The 21058-nt window shown below is 40.3% G+C and overlaps 1 protein-coding gene across 5 annotated transcripts in view; it reads right to left on the bottom strand.

Annotated features, from left to right (window-relative positions):
* TRPM3 (transient receptor potential cation channel subfamily M member 3) overlaps positions 1-14108 on the bottom strand; it is a 444564-nt gene extending 430456 nt beyond the window's left edge. For all 5 annotated transcript variants that reach the window (XM_079790372.1, XM_079790376.1, XM_079790373.1 and 2 more), the window contains exon 1: positions 13937-14108. In XM_079790372.1, coding sequence (XP_079646498.1) covers positions 13937-14026 — 90 coding nt within the window. In that variant the 5' untranslated portion in view covers positions 14027-14108. The remainder of the gene's footprint in view (positions 1-13936) is intronic.
* Between the last annotated feature and the right edge of the window lie 6950 nt (positions 14109-21058).

The raw sequence follows: 21058 nt of genomic DNA, 5'->3' as shown, positions 1-21058 counted from the left end.
GCCATTACTAATTTGCTTGCCTGTTTCCTAAGTCTATTATTAGCTCCTTTTGATTGGAGGTCTACTATTTTCATCTTTCAATTTCTAGCACCTGTGCACTCTTTCTGACACATAGCAATAGATGACGGTAGAACAAATAAGTGTATGGAGAATGAATAAATGAATGTGGAAGAAAAGCTAATTTTATATTCCTGTTTTGATTTGTGTGTTATTGTACAACTAAAAATAAAACAATACTCTTTTTGACAGCATGAACATGTATGAACTTTTCCCCTTCAAAAGGACATAGACAGAAACAGGATTATTCGGATTAAAACAATCTCTCTTATACAGAGTTCCTCTAAGCATAGTTATTTTTTTTAAATCATAAAACTTTTCTCATATCCAGGTTACTATCCAAGTTACTACTTCTAAACAATGTGCTATTTTGCATTCTTTTCTCAGGGGTTTAAAGTTGGGATGGTGCAGTTTCATTCAGCCAGAAGAGTTGACAAAACCCATTAAAAGCCTCACAGGGACCTCTCAGTGGTGGTAAAACCATAAACAGTGGGGGAACTCAAGGAGGCATTTAAGGGGACATTGGAGCCCATCACACCTTCTTGTAGTGGAACTCTAAAAGCATTTCCTCTTGATTTCAGTGGGTTCCTACTGAATGGAGGAGAACCTACTATTTTTTCAGGGTCTCTATGCCTCTTATCAGAAATATTATCATTATAGTACCCTAAAATCAGGTTTTGTAGTTGGAGTCCATTTCCTCCTGTTATATATTAGCAAAGGGTGCATACTAATTGGTTATACTCACTTACTTAGTTTTGGATTACTTGCAGTACCTTTTAGGTCTGGGTGGCTTCCAGAACCATTAAGCTATGCGTGTCTAGGGGATTCATGCTAATTGAATTAGTGAAGCATGGTGCCTACATCCTTGCTAAAAGAATCTGCTCCCATCCACATTACCTACAAATGGGTCTCGGTGGCCATATCTACATCTGGTGATTCAATTTCCCTGACCTTAGCTATGCAGGCAAGAGTGGATATCTGACCAAACCCAACTAAATGAGATTTCTGAAGAGTATGGGAGAGACACATTGGTGAGATGTAAGGAATGCAACTGCAAGATCATATAGAACTAGATGCTGTGACAAGTGTCAGTGAAATACGGAGTCATAGAAAAAGCTGGTTTACAAAGAAAAACAACAGTATAGAGATGAGCCAAGAGACTCCAGGGACCCCTAACAGAAATCTGGATCCCTGTGTGGTCTGCCTGTATTTCCATTCTAGTTGCTGGATATCCTAAAGATTAGTCTTAGAGGAAAACTTTTATTTAAGTTAGCATGACTGTATTTCTCTCATTTGCAAACAAACTTACATTTAAAACAGTAATTTTCATATAACTGTAATAATGATCTATGGTCAATTTTATATGTCAGCTTGTCTAGGCCACAATGCCCAGCTATTTGGCTGAGCATTATTCTGGTTATTTCTGGGTGGGTGTATCTGAATGAGATTTGCCTTTAAATTAGTGGTTCTTTGAGTAAAGCAGATTGCCCTTGACAATGTGGGTGAGCCTCAATTAGTCAGTTGAAAAGCTAAAGCAGAAAAAAATGTTGGTCCTCACTGGAGCAGGCAGAAATTCTCCAGAAAACTGCCTTTGAATTCATCTGCAACAGTGGTTGTTCCTGGTTCTACAGCAGACTACCATTGGTCTCTAACTGCCACTCTTTCCTGAGTCTCCAGCCTGCCATCTCCACCATCAGGTTTTAGACTTGCCAAACCTCCACATTCATGTGAGCCGATTGCTTAAATAAATCTCTTGATTTATTTATGTACATACCAGTATATAAACACATTATATTGGTTCTGTTTCTCTTGAGAACCCTAATACAATCTATAGTAACTATAAAATATAATTAGTTGTACATAAATACAACATATTCCCTAAGTTCAAATTATTACAAAAGACATCTTGAATTCTGTTTATTTGCTTTGCATCATTTCTGTTCAACTTATGCTGAATTTAATAAAAGCTTTAATTATATTAATTTTTAAATTAAAATATATAGCCTCCTTGTGCTAATTACTGGATTTACCTTAAAATCTTTGCTCACTGAGGTAATGTCATACAAAAGATTCAGCTTGATAAAGTAAAATATTTTCATCATTTATCCATTAAAATGAATTTATATTGTATTATTCTTTAATAATTCTAAATAGAAGTTATAGAATATACTAGTAAAAATTGAATATGTCACTTGATATATCAATCAAATAAACGTATTACTGCTTTAATTCACAAAGTAAAAATATATCAAAGTCAAACACTTTCAGGCAAATTGGCCACATTCAATTTTCTTATAAGAAATGATTGACAATAAGATGAAAAATAATCCTTTAGTCTTCCTGTGTTTAGTGAACAAATGTATGTTAAATTTCAGTCTTTTGTAAAATAAAAAATAGTGTGTCTAAAGGCACACATCATTAGGAAGTCTGTATTGAGTTTCCAGTAAAATCAATTGCCCACCCACATCTTAAAATACATCTTCAAGGGAAATGCTTAAAGCAGTGGTTCTCAACTGGGGGTGATTTTGCCCCCAAAAGGATATTTATCAAGGTCTTGAGACATTTTTGGTTATCTCAATGGGAGATGGCAGGGAGGTACTCCTGGTGTCTAGTGGATCAAGTCCAAAGATAGTGTTAATGAACTACAATGCACAAGACAGATAGCCCCACAACAAATATTTATTCAGTTCAAAATGTCAGTAGTGCTGAGGTTGTAAAACTCTACAAATTAAATCATCAGATCCTAAGTGTTCAAGCCATCATTTATCCGTGAACTAGAACAATGGAGCAAATATGTTTTATGGATGTTTGTATGACAGCTCATTCTTTGAAATATTTTTGTTCATTTCTTTCTTCTGGTAAGGAGATGAATAAGCATGAGATTATACCAAAAAATAATTATTTACTTTTTCCAGTCATATTTATCATAAATCTTAACTAACATATAGTAAGATAAGTTTCTAGTGATTCTGATTTCTTCCATAAGAAACTTATTTTGACTTTGGTCAATTTTCTTCCCAATGAGGACATAATAAACTAAGACTTCTATCCATGATACCTGACACAGCAAAATAATCTAATGCTAAAACATAAAAACATCCTAAGTCATATTTATCCTAAAATGGAAATGCCAAGATACTTCAATAGGATTGTGTCTACATGGTTATCTCTAGACATTTGCAAAAGGCATATTTAAAAAATGAAACAAGAAAGGCTCAGCAAGTGTAACAGTATAGTTTTTCTTTTAGTAGTATTTTCTCTACTTTACAGTGTAACCCAGCCAACACCATTATTAAAGGTAATATAATAAAGTCTCTTAGAGCACTAAATTAAGGAATAACCTTTCAACCAACATAATTAATAGATGAGGTAATTTCAATCTCTTTCAGTAAATATTTTCAAAGCAGACATCTGGTGCTACCTACTTATAGTTTCTTCTTTGAGTACATATTTCATTCTGCATCACTTTTACTGAGTAATAATTATTGGTTCAATTCCTTAACTCATTTTTCAATTTGGGGAACATATGAAGTGCAGAGTGAGGCAAAGTAGGTTTACATTTGTGAGTCTATGAAACACAGAGTTCATTCTTGTATTATTATTATTTATCAATTATTGTCTTATTTTCCATAAAACAACTATAAGCCTATTTTTGATCCACCCTGTGTATTACCTCAAGTTCAGCTATTCTTTAATTAGACAAAAATGCCAAGACCCTTATAACACCACTTGATTCTTCTAAGTAGTGACTTCGGAGCACTGCATCAAGAGCACAATTATCCATTTCCTCAACCATTTACCTATTCTAGTGTAATTCATCTAGTACTCAAAATATCTTAGGCTCTCTGCTGAAAGCTGCACACACACAAACTTGCCTAAGGTATAATATTTTGATTTTAAGAAGATATTCAGATGAAGTAAAGAGCTGATGATACTACAACATGCTAAAATCAAAGATAGAAACACCCACTGACTTTTTTTTCTCCCCCGCCCCCCCAAGGGTCTCTATGCTTCCTTCTTACCATGAATAGGGGGACTGAGAGGTGAATGACCAGTGAGCCAAGTGTTAAATAGGTGTCAAAGGCTGCAGTACTTCCTGGGTACCGGTAAACTACAGGAGCTAGTCAGACCAGGGCGGGGAACTGAGACTGCAACGGAAGTATGGGCGTGCCCTTGACTGGAATTGAAACAGGGACCCTTTAGTCCACAGGCCGAAGCTCTATCCACTGATTCAAACTGGCTAAGGCGAAACACCCACGGACTTTTACGAGCATGCATATTAAAAGAGCTTCGTCTGGTTTTGGAGATTCAGGGAAATTTTTCCTTAATTCATCCACTCACCTGTGTTTGAGTACTACATTATGGGCAGGATTAGGTAGAAGCAGCTGTAGTTCAGATTTTTCCAGGCAGTTAAAATAGCTTGGGTAAAATGCCCAGCTCTAAGGAATTTCTTGAAGAAAGGAAAAATAAAATATGAAGGCAGAGAAGTAGGCAGAGGACAGACCATTGAGGGTCTTATACGCCATAGCAAAGAGCTTAGATTTTATTCCACAGAAGGAGGAAAAGTGAAGAATGTCAAGCATGGGAGCATCCTGGTCTTGCTTTCATTTTAAGTGAACCATTCTGGTGGCTGTGGGAAGGATCAATTTAGACAGCTGCAGTGTTTTGGGGCCCAAGAAAAAGAGAGACTGATGTTGGGAACTAGGACTAGACAGAGGCACTGGATCAGAGACACATTTATGAGGAAACCTGATGGAACTATTTGGCTGATTACACAGGGATGAAAGCAAACAAAGCAAATACTATTAGCCCAGGTTTGCCAGTTTGGGCAACTTGGTTGAATGGGTGATTCTAATAATTGGGAGAAGGTATTTGAGGAAAAGAAACAGTGTAAGGGAGCTTGCTTAGTTCAGCAACAGCCAAACAATTAGGACAGAAGACAGACTTAGTGCTCTTCCTCTGCTGCAACGTTTGTTTTTCTGCCTTCAGCTACCACCATGTAAGGCTAATGTGCCATCTTTTCTCCTAATCTAGGATATTATCTATCTACTACACATTCCTATGACCTAAATTAGCTTTCCTGCATGATCCCTTAAAAATACTTATTGAAGTCATTCAATGCTCTGTGTGTATGGGGACTTTCAAGATGTGGAAACCTTATGAGCCTATATAGATTGATAAAGAGATATTGGGTGCCCAATTTTTAACAATAAAAATCAGATACTGCATGTGGTCATGCCAGAGGCATAATTTTAATGAGCCAATGTCTCTTTACTGAAGTGTCACACTTCAGAAGAGATACTCTCAAATAATACAATGCATAATACTCATCTGGGTTGCCTGTTAAAATGTAGGACCACACCTTGAAAAACACTCCTTCAAGAACTCATTTTGGTGGATAAATCTCCCTCCAAGTAAAGCAACCCTATATGATAAAAGCATAATATGCAAATCAACTGAACAGTGGAATGACCGGTCAGCGGGGGGCGGGGCTGGCGAGCAGGTGTCACCAGGCCAGCCAAGGCGCATGCCATCGGGCAGAGGGAGGGGATGGCGATGGGGGAGGCAGCGGTGACCAGCGGTGGTGGGGCAATGGGGGCCAGCACCATCCCCTGATCGCCCGCCTGGTCGCCTCCCGTAGAGGGAGGCCACGGGCGGCAGCAGCAGTGGGGCGATTGGGGGCAGGGCTGACCAGCTCTGTCCCCAGATAGGTCCGCCAGGCTTGCTTCCTGCAAAGAGAGACCACTGGTGGCAGTGGCGCAATCGGGGGCAGGGCCGGCCGCCCGCGCCATCCCCTGATTGCCTGCCAGTCACCTCCTGCAGAGGAAGGCCAGACTGCGGCTTAGGGGAGCGGGCCTAAGCCGTCAGTTGTACATCCCCTGAGGGCTCAGGCCGAGCTGAGGGACCCCCTGAGTGCACGAATTTTTGTGCACCGGGCCTCTAGTTCGATATATATGCTGCTGTTAATGGATTTATAAACAACAAAATTCTCCCTTCCTCTATCTACCTATATCTATCTACCTATCATCTATTTGTCTATTAATTAAACCTTGAAAAATCTTTTATTTGGAAAAAAAAATCTAATTATTTGGAAGAGAAGCAATGGTATCCTAAACTGCAAGTCTTATGCACATACCTCTGAAAATGGAAGTGGAGCAGAGCCACTAGTTGGAACAGAATTCCTAAATGCTTCTGAACATATATTTGATGTGATAGACATAAAAATTAAATGTCCCCCTTCTAGGAATTTTGTTATACCTGCCCCGACCCTACCCCATCAGTTCTGGCATTATATCTTTCCTATGCGTTCAGGAGCCAAAATTTTTTTGTCCAGCTCAATTTTCCATATTTAATATTCAATACTAGGTATTATTTTTTTAAATTTTCAAATATAAAGTTGCTTTTTATTTTAAATTCACACCCAAGGATATGTTCTCATTGATTTTTTTTTTTTAGAGATAGTAGAAGAGAGAGGGAAAGACAGACAGAAAATCAATGTGAGAGAAGCATATAGATTGGTTGCCTCCTGCATGAGCCCTGACTAGGGCCCCAGCCAGGGAGGAGCCTGCAACCGAGGTACATGCCCTTGACCAGAATCAAACCCAGGACCCTTTGGTCCACAGGCCGACGCTCTATGCACTAAGCCAAACCAGGCTTAAACTTTAGGGCTATAAAGTTACTTTTAACTTTGAATGTAAGCCCTGGATGTTCTCTTACTCTCCCTCTCTCTCCAGATCCCCTTCTTTCTTAATTTCTGACAACCACAGGGGCAAGCATGTCAAACTTTAGTTAAACAAGGCATGTGGCCCGCCAGCCATGAGTTTGACACGCTTGGTACAGTGATCTTGCAACTTGCCTTTTTGTGAAATGTTCCTCATGCAACCTGAAGGAAATTCCTAAGGCAACAAAACCCTCCTGTCTCTCTGGAGAGCTCTGTCTTCAGATGCCCTCTATTGTGGAGGAAAGAATGGGAGTGTTCTTTCCCATTCATTGTGGGCATCAGTAATGGCTGCTTTGGCCTTGGCCCCCAAGTAGACTGGCCACTTTTTACTTAGTATTATCATGTAACATCGGGATTTAAGGGACATGCACTTGAGAAAGCATTGCAATCCCAAGGGCCATCATAGGGAATGTTAGATAAAGGGGCACAGGCAGCCCGGCTGGTATGACTCAGTGGTTGAGCGTCGACCCATGAACCAGGAGATCACAGTTCGATTCCTGATCAGGACACATGACCGGGTTACAGGCTCGATCCCCAGTAGGGGGCATGCAGGAGGCAGCCGATCAATGATTCTCTCTTATCATTGATGTTTCCCTCTCTCTCTCCCTCTCCCTTCCTCTATTAAATCAATAAAAATATATTTTTTAAAAGGAGGGGCATAGGTAGGATATGGCAGAATCTTGACCATGGACACTATCTTTGGAAGTTCTGATTCACAATCATATCTCCATATAAATTCAATATGATAGAAAAATCTAATATTGTATGTCACATGATTTAAAAAATCATGAAAATACACATAGAAATATATAAATAAACAACAAATAAAAAGAATAAGTACAGACATCACTTCAGATTATGATGTTATATCATCTACAAACCAAAACAGGGCAGCTGAATTTACTTCTCTATCTGTAAATAATCTTTCATGATTAAATCTTGAAAACCCATGAACTGTTTACTTAAAACCTTTTGCTCTCATGCTTGACTAACACATGCTCTGTTCTGCCCAGATGCCAGCATAAGAAAGGGCATTTAATGGAGTTTCCCTCCAGCTCAGCTCAATCTGAGGCAGCTTTTCTCAATGTTTCCAAGAGCTGTTCACAACAGAATCCCTGGGAGAGCCTGTTCAAATGCAAAGTCCTGGGCCCACCACCTACCTCCTGAGTCAGCACCCAGGGGGTGGGCTTTAATGTTTGCTTTGCTTACAAGCTCCCTGAGTGATCCCTAAGCATCCTTAGGATTTCATACATCACTCACGTGATTGTTCATTCCTTGATTCTTCAATAAACAGTTACTGAACACTTTTGTTAGCCACAGTCTTTATAACTCTTTTACATGTTAGATGATGGAAAAGGGGTATGATCTACTTGTCTGTAGATGAGCTGGGAGCCAGTTGAAGTTACTCCAACAGAAGGAGAGAGGGAGAGGATGAAAAGCCACTGTGGTGGGGCAGTTCTCTTGCCCTGCCTGAAGTCATGGGAAGGCAGATTCCTTTCCCTGGAGACAAACCCTGCCCCACATTACTGTGACTCCACAAGTCATCCCAGAGCCAAGTAGCCCTGGACTTGGACCTCCCAGCTACATCCTCCCTCATTCCCCAGGGACCACACACTCCCATTCTTTCCTCCACAATAAAGGGCATCTGAAGACAGAGCTCTCCAGAGAGACAGGAAGGTTTTTGTTGCCTTAGGAATTTCCTTCAGGTTGCCTGAGGAACATTTCACAGAAAGGCAAGTTGCAAGGTCACTGTTCAGCATTCTGAGTCGGAGCCACCATTTGAAACACACTAGATACATTTTCTCTCTCCTGGGTTTTAGTTTGGGCACAATTTCTTTTCTTTCTCTCATTTTGTTAAAGGGAATCTGAGGCTGATGTGCTGAGATGGAGGGACAAAAGTTTCTTTGTTATTAGGTCTTTAAAATTTTGCCTAACAATACACTGTATTTTCCTAAAAGTAATTTATTCTTCAAGTTTCCTATCTTTAAGGCACTTAGTGGAATTGGTCATACCAAATTCCCTGCTCTTCCTCGCCCCCATTCACTAGCAGGTCTAGATATATCAGATATGTGTTCCCACTCTTGCTGTAGAAACTTAAGTGCCACTCACTAGCATGTGGTTCACTGATATTATTTTACCTGCCATGTAAAGACTCAGAATTTTATAAATGTAAGGGAGATTTTGAAAGTCATACATTTAAAACTCAAATTTAAATGAATCTCAATATAATTGTTTTCTAAGAAAACACAAAAGGAAAGTCAGTTGCTAGAATTCCTGGCATCAACTGTAGAAGGCAGATCCGATTCATTTTGTTGTTAGGACCTTGCTATGCTTAAGAGACAATATAATAGATATTGATTACCATTATAAGGAATTACAAAAGTAGAAAAGATAGGTACTTGGCATAATTTGTGATCTGGTAGCTTAACTTGATCACTACTTTTCCCATTATTTCCCTTGTGTTACCCAGTTCACTTTTATTAATCCTTCTTTGGTAACATAAAAGAGAGAATAGAGAAAAAATAAAACAAAACTGAGTTGTTTGACTGGATTCCAAAATATGGGGAGTTTACTATGCATAGTTTTATAAGAAGCCAGGGTATAAGTTACCAAAGTACAATCTAAGAAAATTAGAAGTCATATTACTTACTGTATATGATTTACTTCCAACAGGTCCTCTATCAAACATTCAATGGGACTCATACTCATCAATGATGCGGAATTGTATTCCTTATTGGTCTCAGTCTCATTAGAATAAGTGAGTCCTATACCTTTTCTAGCTTGCCAAAGAACCAACCACAAAGTGAGAAGTTCTGTCCTTCCTTCTCAGGATCTTTATTCTCAGACAGTGGGACCACCATCCAATCAGACAGCAAAAACAGAAATGCGGAAGTTATCCTATATTCTTCGTTCCACCATAGGCAATCAATTCAACAAGGCCCTTTTTATTTTACCTCCATTACTATAGCCTTAGCCCAGGTCTTCATTAATTCTCCATGCTTCTAGTCTAATCTCTCAGCTTTCAGTCCCAGCATTTCCCATCCATTCTAGACATTATACCCAGAACACTATTTAATATCTGAATTGGGGCGTCACCTCCCTGCTCAAATCTCTTTATTGGCACCTTGGAGCTTTCAGGATAATGGTCAAATGCCTTAGTTTAGCTGAAAAGGCCCTCTATGATTTAAACCCCGATGGTTTTTCTAGTCCTACTTCCATTTTAATATCTAATCAAGCTTAACTGTTTTTAGCCCCAATACAGCATGCTCTTCGGTGCCCACAAGGCATGGCAGCCTTCATTGCAGGGAATCACAGTATTGGTTCCAAGTCAAGCTGAGATGTAAACTCTTCATTTTAAAGATATGGACACCAAGCTACAGAGAGGTTATGTAACCTATCCTAGGTTACATAGCTGGTTAGGAACACAATAGAATTAGAACCCAGTGATTAGGCCTAACTGTCCAGAATGTAATTTCTTTAATCTCCTTCTGATATTGCTCAAAGTGGGCAAAGTTATATTATTTCTTAGTATAAAACTTTGAAAATACCAAAGTCATACTGATCTTTTGGTCTTCATTAACAAACTGGTTTTAACATGTGCATACAAAATCTGCTATGAGTACAGAGCTTTCCTTTCCCCCAATGCAACCTATTTTTGAAATGGCTTCCCTTTATTTTTAAAAAATATATATTTTATTGATTTTTTACAGAGAGGAAGGGAGAGGAATAGAGAGTTAGAAACATCGATGAGAGAGAAACATCGATCAGCTGTCTCCTGCACACCTCCTACTGGAGATGTGCTTGCAACCAAGGTACATGCCCTTGACCAGAATCGAACCTGGGACCTTTCAGTCCACAGGCCGAGGCTCTATCCACTGAGCCAAACCGGTTAGGGCAAAGCTTCCCTTTAATAAGTCCACCAAGCCTTCAATACAAAGAAAGCTCTCTGCCCTAAAATTAATCTTAAAATTCAACACAAGTTACCAGAATAAAATCTCCCAAGTAAAACAATGGCAGAGGCAGATCTGATAATGAATATGAAATATGCTGTCACTGAAATACACTTGACTTTTTGCGTGATTAATAGTAAGATGAAATCTTGAAACACATAAGAATGAAGCAAACAACCAAAGAGAAACAGTTTGGAAAGAATCCCCTTTGAAATGTAGCCGTTAGAAAACAGCTTCTGTCTTCTGGCTATCATCAGCATGTGCCTGTCCAGAAATTCGTTTTCAAATCTTATTTCCAAATGCGATCCCAAATTCGAAATTTGAGTTGGTTGGCATGTTCAAAATTTGCTCTGAGATGGACAACACAACACATGAGATGTTTCGGAAGGAATATTCAGTACATTCCAACATTCATTAGGTTTAATTCATGCTTCAGATAGTGGCCTTCCCCTTCTGATTCTTTAGTATCCTGTTTCTATTAGGAAATGAGAGATACAGGAAACAGAATTATGAAGCCATTTCTGAACATTAGCATGGTACTGAAAAAAGTTAGCAAAGAAACACACATTTTCAAGGAAAAGATAGGGAGGGAAAATGGCTTGAGCTCAGAAATGGTGAGTGATCTGGGGTTAGCTAAATCTGATCATGTCATCATGACTTCACTGCACTTACTGGCCAGCAAGGGCACTGGAAAGGGCATATCACATTAGGAAAATGCTTGGTAGAAAAGAAAATATACCTGTTGAATAGGAGAATTTGGTTTGTTAGCTTAGGATTTCAATGGACTACAGAGCATCCATCCATCAAATTAACATGGGGGTGGGAGTCTGAGGGAGTTAGAACAAGAGATTGTGAAGGGAGAAAGGGAGCAGAAAGTAAGGACAGAATAGTACGAATTATTGTTATTAAATATTTAACTTCTGACTAAACCAGGGAAAATATTGATCAAAAGATACAAATGATTATTCAGGAACTTGCATTTTACTTGAAATATAAAAGCCAGGCAAGAATACATAGGGACTAACAAAGCCAAGATAATACAGCAACAATCCAGAGGGGGGGAAAATTATATAACATTCATATCCAGAATGTCGACATTGCAATTACTCATATACAAAAGCAGTTTTCATTTCTTTCTAAGTGTTGCTGAAAGAATTTGGTATCACTTCACTTTTTAAGATCTTGAAATATGCTCAATATCTGAAGTCTCCTAGGATAGCTATGATCTTTCAAAAATCCAGATGTCATTTGGAAAAGAAGTTCTCTAGTAAAATACATCCTGTCTGTTGGATACTGAAAGAATTGGAAGAATACTCATTAATGTACTTTATTGAATGAGTTATTATAAAGCACCATGTTAATAAAGCATGTTAATCAAGGATGGTAGGATTGAGCTGTATGCCAACAACAGTAATGGTGTAGAATTGACAATGTCTGCTGATAAATAGCATGGACAGTACTTTCAATTAAAAAAGATGATAGGTCTTTTGAAAATAATCTACCTCAAACAGGTACTTCTTTGCTGGTTTTGTGACAAGTAAATGATGAATTTTCCATTAAAAAACTAAAATATTAATTAATTAATATATATTGAGGGTGATATACACACACCTGTTAAGTTCATTGTGTAAGTTAAAAAAACATTATTTGGGGTGAAGCCAATGACTAACTTTAACCGAAAAATGCTTCTCATTGCACATCCAATTGCTAGAATCAATTTTCACAATCATAGTTGGCTTTGCCAAAACATTCTTTGCCCCAGAGCCTTGATTCAGTAGTGATTCTGGAGGGAAATTTACCTTCATTTATTTGTTAGTTCCCCAGTCTCATTCTTTTTCATGCCCTATCACACACGTGGTTCCAATACGGGAAAAGCATTACATCCAAGAAAGCTTCTCTCCCACTCCCCATCCCCAAACCTGCTTTTCCTCCTAAATACTCTTTTAGGGAAACAAACCATCACCATAACAATATAATGGGAGTTTGTATAGGACGTGGGGGCAGTTTGTGTTGAACAGAATAAGGGAAACTCAGAAGGTGGGTAATATATACTCCTTTATGAAAAGCCACTTAGCTATACAGAACTAATTGCCCTTGACAAACTTGACTCAACCAAAACACAGCCTCAGGAAAGAAAAACAACAACAACAACAAAACACCTTGCAAGTGTAGTTCATTCAGGGCCAATTCTTTAATCTCTCATTATGGCTGACTGGACTCAAGGTCCAGTGGTCATTAAATCAAAATATCATATTTATATGGAAAAGAGAACTAAGGACTTTGCCTTTCCTTTTTAACTTCAAATGCTGTGGGATATCCAGAGATTAGCACTTTCCCCAAATAAATGTTGCCACGTTCTCTTTTCTGGGGGGGAAAAAAATTTGCTTTCTGCACCTTTAAAATTTTATTTGTATTTATTTCCCCACGGGCAGATGATGAAGGTAAATTATTATGGAGTTCTGAGGGCTTTTCAGTATCTTTAATGTATTTGCTTGTAGACAGAGGAGAGCTGCAGACACATGGCAGCAGTCCTAGCTCAGGTGTAGTACCATTCTTTTGTGTAACTCGGGGCTTGAGAGAGAGACAGAGCTCCAGGCACCATTCAGTATATATTTAACAATACTTCCTCACTACTGACTTCACTTAGGAGACTAAAATTATCATGCTGCTTTTTAAAAGAACAAGAACACCAAAAAAAAAGTCACAATCGGATGAGGTTCATTGTTTGTCTTTACCTGAGCACCCACCTAAGGACACAGGACTTTTTAAATAATGAGGAGAATCCTTTGTTCTCTCAGGTTCCATCTAAAGCGAAAGTGGGTCGAAGGGCTTCCCCAGGGAGGGAAAAAACACACCCTGGAGCCAAACACAGGGGAGTAAAAGATTTCACTCCCACTGCTGCTCCCACCCTCCCACAGAAGTTAATTAATTCTATTTTAGGGGTATTTGGGAGGGGTGGGGGAGCACTCAGGAAGCCCATGCTCTAAAGCCATAATCTCATTCTCCAGTGTGGCTCAGACCACCTTCTCTTCCCTGACACCATGGGCTGAGGGGCACTGAGGACCTCTTTCAAGCCATGGGCAACAGAGTCAAGCAGGACTGCATGCATTGCTGCTCCCCAAAACCTGTGTCCCGGCCCACGTGCGAAGTTGGGTGTGGAGACCTAAAAAGCACAATTAGAGCCATTCAAAGCAGCAAGTTACAGTACCTTCAGAAGTCTGACAGATGGGAGAAAGGCTGCGTGGCACAGCTTCCGGATGGTCCAGTTTAGGGGTCGAGGAGCATCCGTTTGATTCATGACCCCCTTCACAATTCCACCAGGAAACACAGAAACGGCAAACCTGAGCAATGCCTAGAAAACAAACGGCCCCCCACGACCCTGGCTTCCCATGGTCATCTCCGCATCTGCAAATTCCATTAGGGCAGAGGCTTCCTGGAACTTGGGAGACTAGTCAAGTGGCATTGCCTGAGCCACTGAACCTTCCTGAGAAAGCCACCTCCCCTCGGCCTGCCGCCGTGCTCGTGCATACCAAATGCGGCTGAATGGAGGCACACCGCCCGCTGCTCCGGGGAGGGGACGCAGGGTTTGGAAGGAGAGGAGCAGCCTCCGGGAAGCAGCCTGTGGTCGGAGTCAGAGCCGCCTGCTCAGAATGCTCGCTCCCTCGCCCGCTCTCCTCCCCGAGAGCGCTGGGCAGGCATTGGGGGAGAACCCTGGCCATTTGCTCCGCTCCTTTGGTTTGTGGGTGGGGGAGCCAGGGAGAGAGGGAAAGAGAACATCCATAGGGCCAGCACGGGGGAACTTGCACTTTCTTGCACAAAGCATCTTGGAGGGGCTGGAAACTGGCACAGGGGGAGGGGCGAGGGCGCGGAGGGAGAAGGGATGCCTCTGAAGGAGAAGATCAACACTTTCCTTTTGATGGATGTGACGACGGAATAAACTCAGAGCTATTGTCAAATGGATCCATACTGCAATGAGCTCCGTGGTGTTCTGAGGTCCTTAGTAACTGTGATTGACCGTCTGCGCCCTGATATAAACATTAAATAGATGACAGCCAGCCGAATACGCCCTGGGAACCGGGAGTTACCCTTTCATAGAAAGCAGTGTAAACTAATGTATCTTTGGCTTATCTTTTAAAGGTGGCAGTTTCTAAATTGGGGGGTTATCCCCTACTGGAAAGCTACTTGATACTCCTTCTCTGCGACAAAAGTTTAACCCTTGAGGTGCCAATCGGAATGCTCTCTATAAAAGATGGAGTTTCCCCAAAGTGTAGATACCCACCCCCATCCTTCTCTAAGGGTGGCTTCCAGAGAGAGCTGCTGTGCTGGCGCAGATTGTCTTGAGATCCTGGGGTGAGAGAATAAAGGGGAACTTTTCAATCTGAAGGTAGAAAGCGCATAATTTCTCTTAGAGTAGTGAAGTTCAGGGGCTGGGCACTTGCATTCGGACATGCCCCCAGGCAGCAGAACTCAGTGGGTAGGGTTGAACCTTTGCTGCCCAGGAGAATTCCCACATCCTTAGAGCATTGCCATCTGACTTACTTTTCCTCCCTCTATATGACTATAATGATTTTCTGTTTCTATTTAACTTGAAAAGACTGGTAAGTGCCAGATTCATGACTAGTATGCAGTCTGAAGCAGAATTGGGGAGAGGTAAGAGAGGAGGCGATACGCAGGGACTGTGCTGTAATTCAGAATTTTGGAAAGTGTGAATCCCCACTGGAGTGTAATAAACGCCTGACATGCTGCATTACAACACTAATTCCCTTACAATGGTCCTGTGTTCCCAATCCACTGACACTACTGTAGAAAAGCTAGTCTATTGGTGGAATCTAGATCTTTGACTTGCCTTGTATAATAAAATTCATGCATCTGATTATTTTTCTATTAAACAATATTGCTTTAATATACCCCCACACACAGTAAGTTCATTTTCTGTCACCATTCTATTTCCACAAAGGATTAAAGGTAGCTTTAAAACACTAAAGCTAATATGACAGGGATTTCTAAATGCGTTACATAAGCTCATGTCAATGACAACCTTATGAAATACATGCTATTGTCATAGCCCCATTTCACTGACTAAGAAACTGAGGTCTTGAGAAATTAGTAACATGACTAAAACACATTACAATTGAAACCAGTCTACCAGACTACAAAGATAAGCTTTCTCTTCTCTCCTCTCTTCTCTCCTATTTTTTTTTTTTTTCATAAAGAGGCCACAGCAAAAAAGCCACTGTCTTAATTTTCTGGTGATTTAACCTTCTGGAAGCACTGAGGTAAAATTTCTTTGGTATGATATTGATGTAGTAATTAGCACTATGAATTCTGAAATCAGGCTGCCTTGTTCAAATTCTCACCCTAGCCTTGGGCAATTTACTCACCTACTCTGTCCTTAAAGTCCTCATCTGTAATATGGAAATAACCATAAAACCACACACCTAAGGCTCTTGTGAAGACTAATGAGCTAATATCAGTGAAGAACTTAAACAGCACCTGGCACATACAAAATCCCCTTAAAATTATGATTTATCTTCTAGGCAGTATGTGCTGATATTGAGGACAGAACTCACCGATAATTTCCAATAAGTAAGCATAAGTGTGCATACTTAGAGTACCAGGTAATGAAGTCAAACAAGACAGGTTAAACCTGAATGCTTCTTATGAGTTACCACGAGTTTATGGTAATAAATGGGGTGAAAGAGGAAGGTGGGAGACTCCAAGGGCAGTTTCCTTAGTCTATATTGGGTTTCCTCAAGCTATATTGCAGAAAAGTAGTCATCAGATTGCAAGATATTGCCTTTAGTTAGGCTACAAGGCTCCAGCCTTTCCGAGCTATTAAACGCCATTAAGTGCTTCCATTGCAGTTGTGAGAAGTACTCCAGGAAAATGCTAAAACACTGCAGTTGCCGCTCCCCTGCTCTTCGCTGTTCCAAACTGTTAAGGACCCCCACGCAAATGACAGCACCATTCTGCAAACACACAGCCTTTGACCCTCCTAGCCTCTTTAATTTTTCTGGAATAACTTTGGTCAAAGGGAATAGTTAGGAACTCTGTGGAATGGGGAAGTAGAAGGATTCCCAGCCCTCTCTAACAGCAATGAGAGGAGAGGAGCACAAAGCTCTGGAGAATTGATTTGGAGATGACACTGCAAAACAGGTAAAGATCAAAGAAGGATGACAGAGCCTCAGAGGAGGTTTTTCTTCTACCTTTGGAGTAGTTTGTGCCAGAATTGTTTGCTATCAAAACATCAAAAGAAGCAGGGTTTTCAGGATCCCCACCCCCAACTTTCAGGAAAGGGTATTTTCACTGGAATGATGTCTCCCTGGGTTTAAAGGGGAGCCTAATGAGGGAAGAGCAGAAAGAATCAAGCCCAGCCCCAGATGTTAGGATCTCATAAGCCTCAAATGCTTGTTTACACATTTTGTGAATGTGAATATTTATGAAATCTACACAACAAATTCTAGCAGGCCTGCGAGCCTGGCTCGACCACATTCGCTTTCAGTCTCCTAAAACACAGCAAACCCAGCACATCAAATCTCTGCACTTGGAAGCCTGCCCTTGAACAAGCTAATTCTCTCCCATGCTGCATGCCTAATTCCCACTGATCACCGTCACTTTTTACTTCCTGTGTAAATGATGCTAAATTTAAGAACCGTGATAGGATTGAGCTTCCTTAATGCTGAAAATGAGGCACAGGATAGACATTGCACAATGCTTCCTTTTGAAAACCATGTTCCCTCTTTTTAAAATATGTTTTTATTGATTTCAGAGAGGAAGGCAGAGGGATAGAGAGATAGAAACATCAATGATGAGAGAGAATCATTGATTGGTTGCCTCCTGCACACCCCCTACTGGGGACCGAGCCCGAAACCCAGGCATGTGCCCTTGACCAGAATCAAACCCAGGACCCTTCAGTCCGCAGGCCGACGCTCTATCCACTGAGCCAAACCAGCCAGGGCATGTTCCCTTTTTTTAAAAACACCATGGCAGCCTCCATGGAGCATTGCTCCACTCTGCACAATGTCTTACTTTATACCCATTAGATATAAAAGGGGCTGTCCCATGGAAACTGAAGAAAACAGAAAGTAAATGACAGTGACCAGGTAATTCAGAGTGTCCCAAAGCCTCTTACTGAAGTGTGTTTTCTGTTCACAACACTCAAAAAAAAAGTCCCAATGTAATTTTCACAGTTTATTATAACATTGGAATTCATCGGTATCTAGACATTAATTGAACAGATATTTTGAGGCTCTCATAGATGAATGCAGTGTGCATAGTGCAAAAGAATAGCATTCAAGCATCCCAGGGGAATACCAGGACCAGCCTAATGGTGAGCCTTTGCACATAACTTCACTTGCCTCTACATTTTATAATCTCAGCATTAACATCCTGCTTGCTTTGTGGCTGGCTTCAGTTATTAGCTTGTTTGTTTTTGATAATTCACCATTTTCTATCAGAAAGTAATTTGTGTTTTGAATTCTATGCCAATTTATTTCTTTTTTTTGGGGGGGGGGGTAAAAAGAGCACACTTTTCCTGTTTCTTCCCTTTAACTACACTCAACTACAGCTATAAAAATTTGATACTTTGACAATATTTTAAAAAATGTTAAATCTCTTTATAGACCTAAAGAACAGTTCTTAATTATTTCCAAATCTTGAAATGGATAAAATAACTTCATTTCTTCACTTATTTTTCCTTTAACTACACTCAAATACAGCTATAAAAATTTGATACTTTGCCGAAACCGGTTTGGCTCAGTGGATAGAGCGTCGGTCTGCGGACTGGAAGGTCCCAGGTTCGATTCCGGTCAAGGGCATGTACATTGGTTGCGGGCACATCCCCCGGTGGGGATGTGCAGGAGGCAGCTGGTCGATGTCTCTCTCTCATCGATGTTTCTAACTCTCTATCCCTCTCCCTTCCTCTCTGTGAAAAATCAATAAAATATATTAAAAAAAAATTTTGATACTTTGACAATATTTTCAAAAATGTTAAATCTCTTCATTGACCTAAAGAACAGTTCTTAAGTATTTCTAAATCTTGAAATGGATAAAATAACTTCATTTCTTCACTTATTTTTCCCCTTTTGGCATTTTTATAGGTTATAGATTCTAAGACACATTAAAATTATCCAAATAAATGACTCGTAATGTTAAGTAGCTCAATCAGCACTTATTCTGTTAAATGAAAAGCCCTCAGAAGTAGAATAGTCGGCTCTGTTTTCTCCCTAGTAATCTCACCACCTGCTGACCGCCCCCCCCCCCCCCACCCACCCTTCATGAGCACCTGCAATGACTGAGAGCAGCCCATTCTGTGGTTGGACAGCTCAGCTGACAGAAAGTTCTTTCCTAAAACTGAAATAAAATGTGCCTCCCTGTAAACTCCAAGTCGAGTTTCTCTTCCAGAGAATGCTTCTCCAAATGTCTAATGGCAGGCAGCAGGCACCACTCAGACCTCCTCTTCTCTGCATTGGACATCTTGGACCTTAAATCCTTCTGCACATGTTGGAGTGGAGCTATTTAAAACCCTCTGCAAGGCTTGAGTCAATAATATGTTATAGGGGCACTTTAAATATAATAGTGTCTAATCCTCTTAAGTCCTTTGACTTATTTCTCATAAATCCCTTTAGGGATCTTCAAGAGAAAACTCACTAGTAATTTAGCTAGAACATTTTTCTTCATGAAGTTTACTCAACTTCAGTTTACGTAATAGCAGATTCCCCATCCCCACCCTCACCCCCCACACACTCAAAGAGATTGTGTTGAACAGAACCTCAGAACCTCTGCTGCTAAGTGACCTTCATTGTATCTGAAGCCTGAACTTAAACACTTGTAATTTCTTTTATTTTTGACCCTGGATCATAAAGAAGGTAGTGGTATGCCCTGGCTAATGGGAAGCCCATGCTTGTATCAATAAATGGGCAGGGATTGGACCTTCTGTGCTTTATTCTCCCTCTCTTTTTAAAAAACTATATTTTTATTGATTTCAGAAAGGAAGGGAGAGGGAAAGAGAGACAGAAACATCAATGATGAGAGAGAATCATCTATTGGGTGCCTCCTGCACCTGCCCCCCCCCCCATACACACACACACACACACACACACACACACACACACACACACACACACACTGAGGATTGAGCTGGCAAACCGGGCATGTGCCCTGACCTGGAATTGAACCATAATCTCCTGGTTCACAGGTTGACACTCCACCATTGAGCCACACCAGCCGGGCATTCTCCATATCTCTATCTGGTAGTTCTAGTAGCCAAATGCAATTCAAACTCAAGTCCCAACTCTTAATAGCTGTGTAGCCCCGGACCAGTTATTTAACCTCTCGGAGCCTCCGTTTCCATGTTGTAAAACAAGATCTATAACAGTTTCCACCTCGAGGTTTCTGTGAGGATTGAAAGCAATTAGCACCACTGGCATAGACTCAGTGGCCTGGATTTAGGTCCCAGCTTTACCGCTGGATATAGTATTGGGAAGTTGTTTAACCTCATTAAGCTTTGGTTTCTCATCTGCAAATTGGGGATAATAATACTACCTATGTCAAAGGAATACTGTGAAATTAATGAGCTAATATGTGCAGAGCCCTGAGAAGAGGAACCAGTATGTGATAAGAGCTCAAAAATATTAGTAATTTATTATTTCAAATATGAAGTCATATGTGCTGTCCTTCCAAAAGCCGCTGCTCTAGGAAAAACAAAGCAAAGCAAAACACCTTCATTTCCTTCTTGGCTCCTTCCAGGAAGAGGACAAGCCGTAGCGGGAAGAGAACCGCACCTGACTGTACTTAACTGCTTTCCTCTCTGCAGTGGAGAGGGGATGATATCTTTTACTAATAGAGTCTAAAACGTTAATACCTAAAATGTTTCACTTTTCCAAGTGCTTGGTGTATAAGCAGCTTTTTAAACCAAAAATAGAAATCCTATATATATATACCCACAGTAAAAATGTGTAACAAATTTTCCCAGGCCAAAAGCTAAAATACATCCTCATTCAAGCTTTGAAACGCTAAAAATCTCTATTCGCAAAGGGGATGATTTTTTTGGTATGATTCTGAAATTTTAATGAGTCCATAGAGGCTTGTTAAAATTATAAGAATCTGAGATGTTCCTTTCTAAGCCAATTAATATTTCCATTTTTCTAAGATGGTAGATGTTCTTCGTTCTAAGCCTAGACAACACACACACCACATGCACACAAACACACACATGCACACATAATATAGGCATTTAAGATAACTTTACATCATGATAACCATAAATCTGTCCAGCACGTTAAAGAACTCATGAATGAACACCTTTGGGAGGGAGATTTCAGTAGTGAAT

The sequence above is a fragment of the Cnephaeus nilssonii genome (assembly GCF_951640355.1).
Source record: "Cnephaeus nilssonii genome assembly, chromosome: 14".
Taxonomy (NCBI): domain Eukaryota; kingdom Metazoa; phylum Chordata; class Mammalia; order Chiroptera; family Vespertilionidae; genus Cnephaeus; species Cnephaeus nilssonii.
The sequence above is the reverse complement of the archived record's forward strand: the minus strand, read 5'-3'. Positions and strand labels throughout refer to the sequence as shown.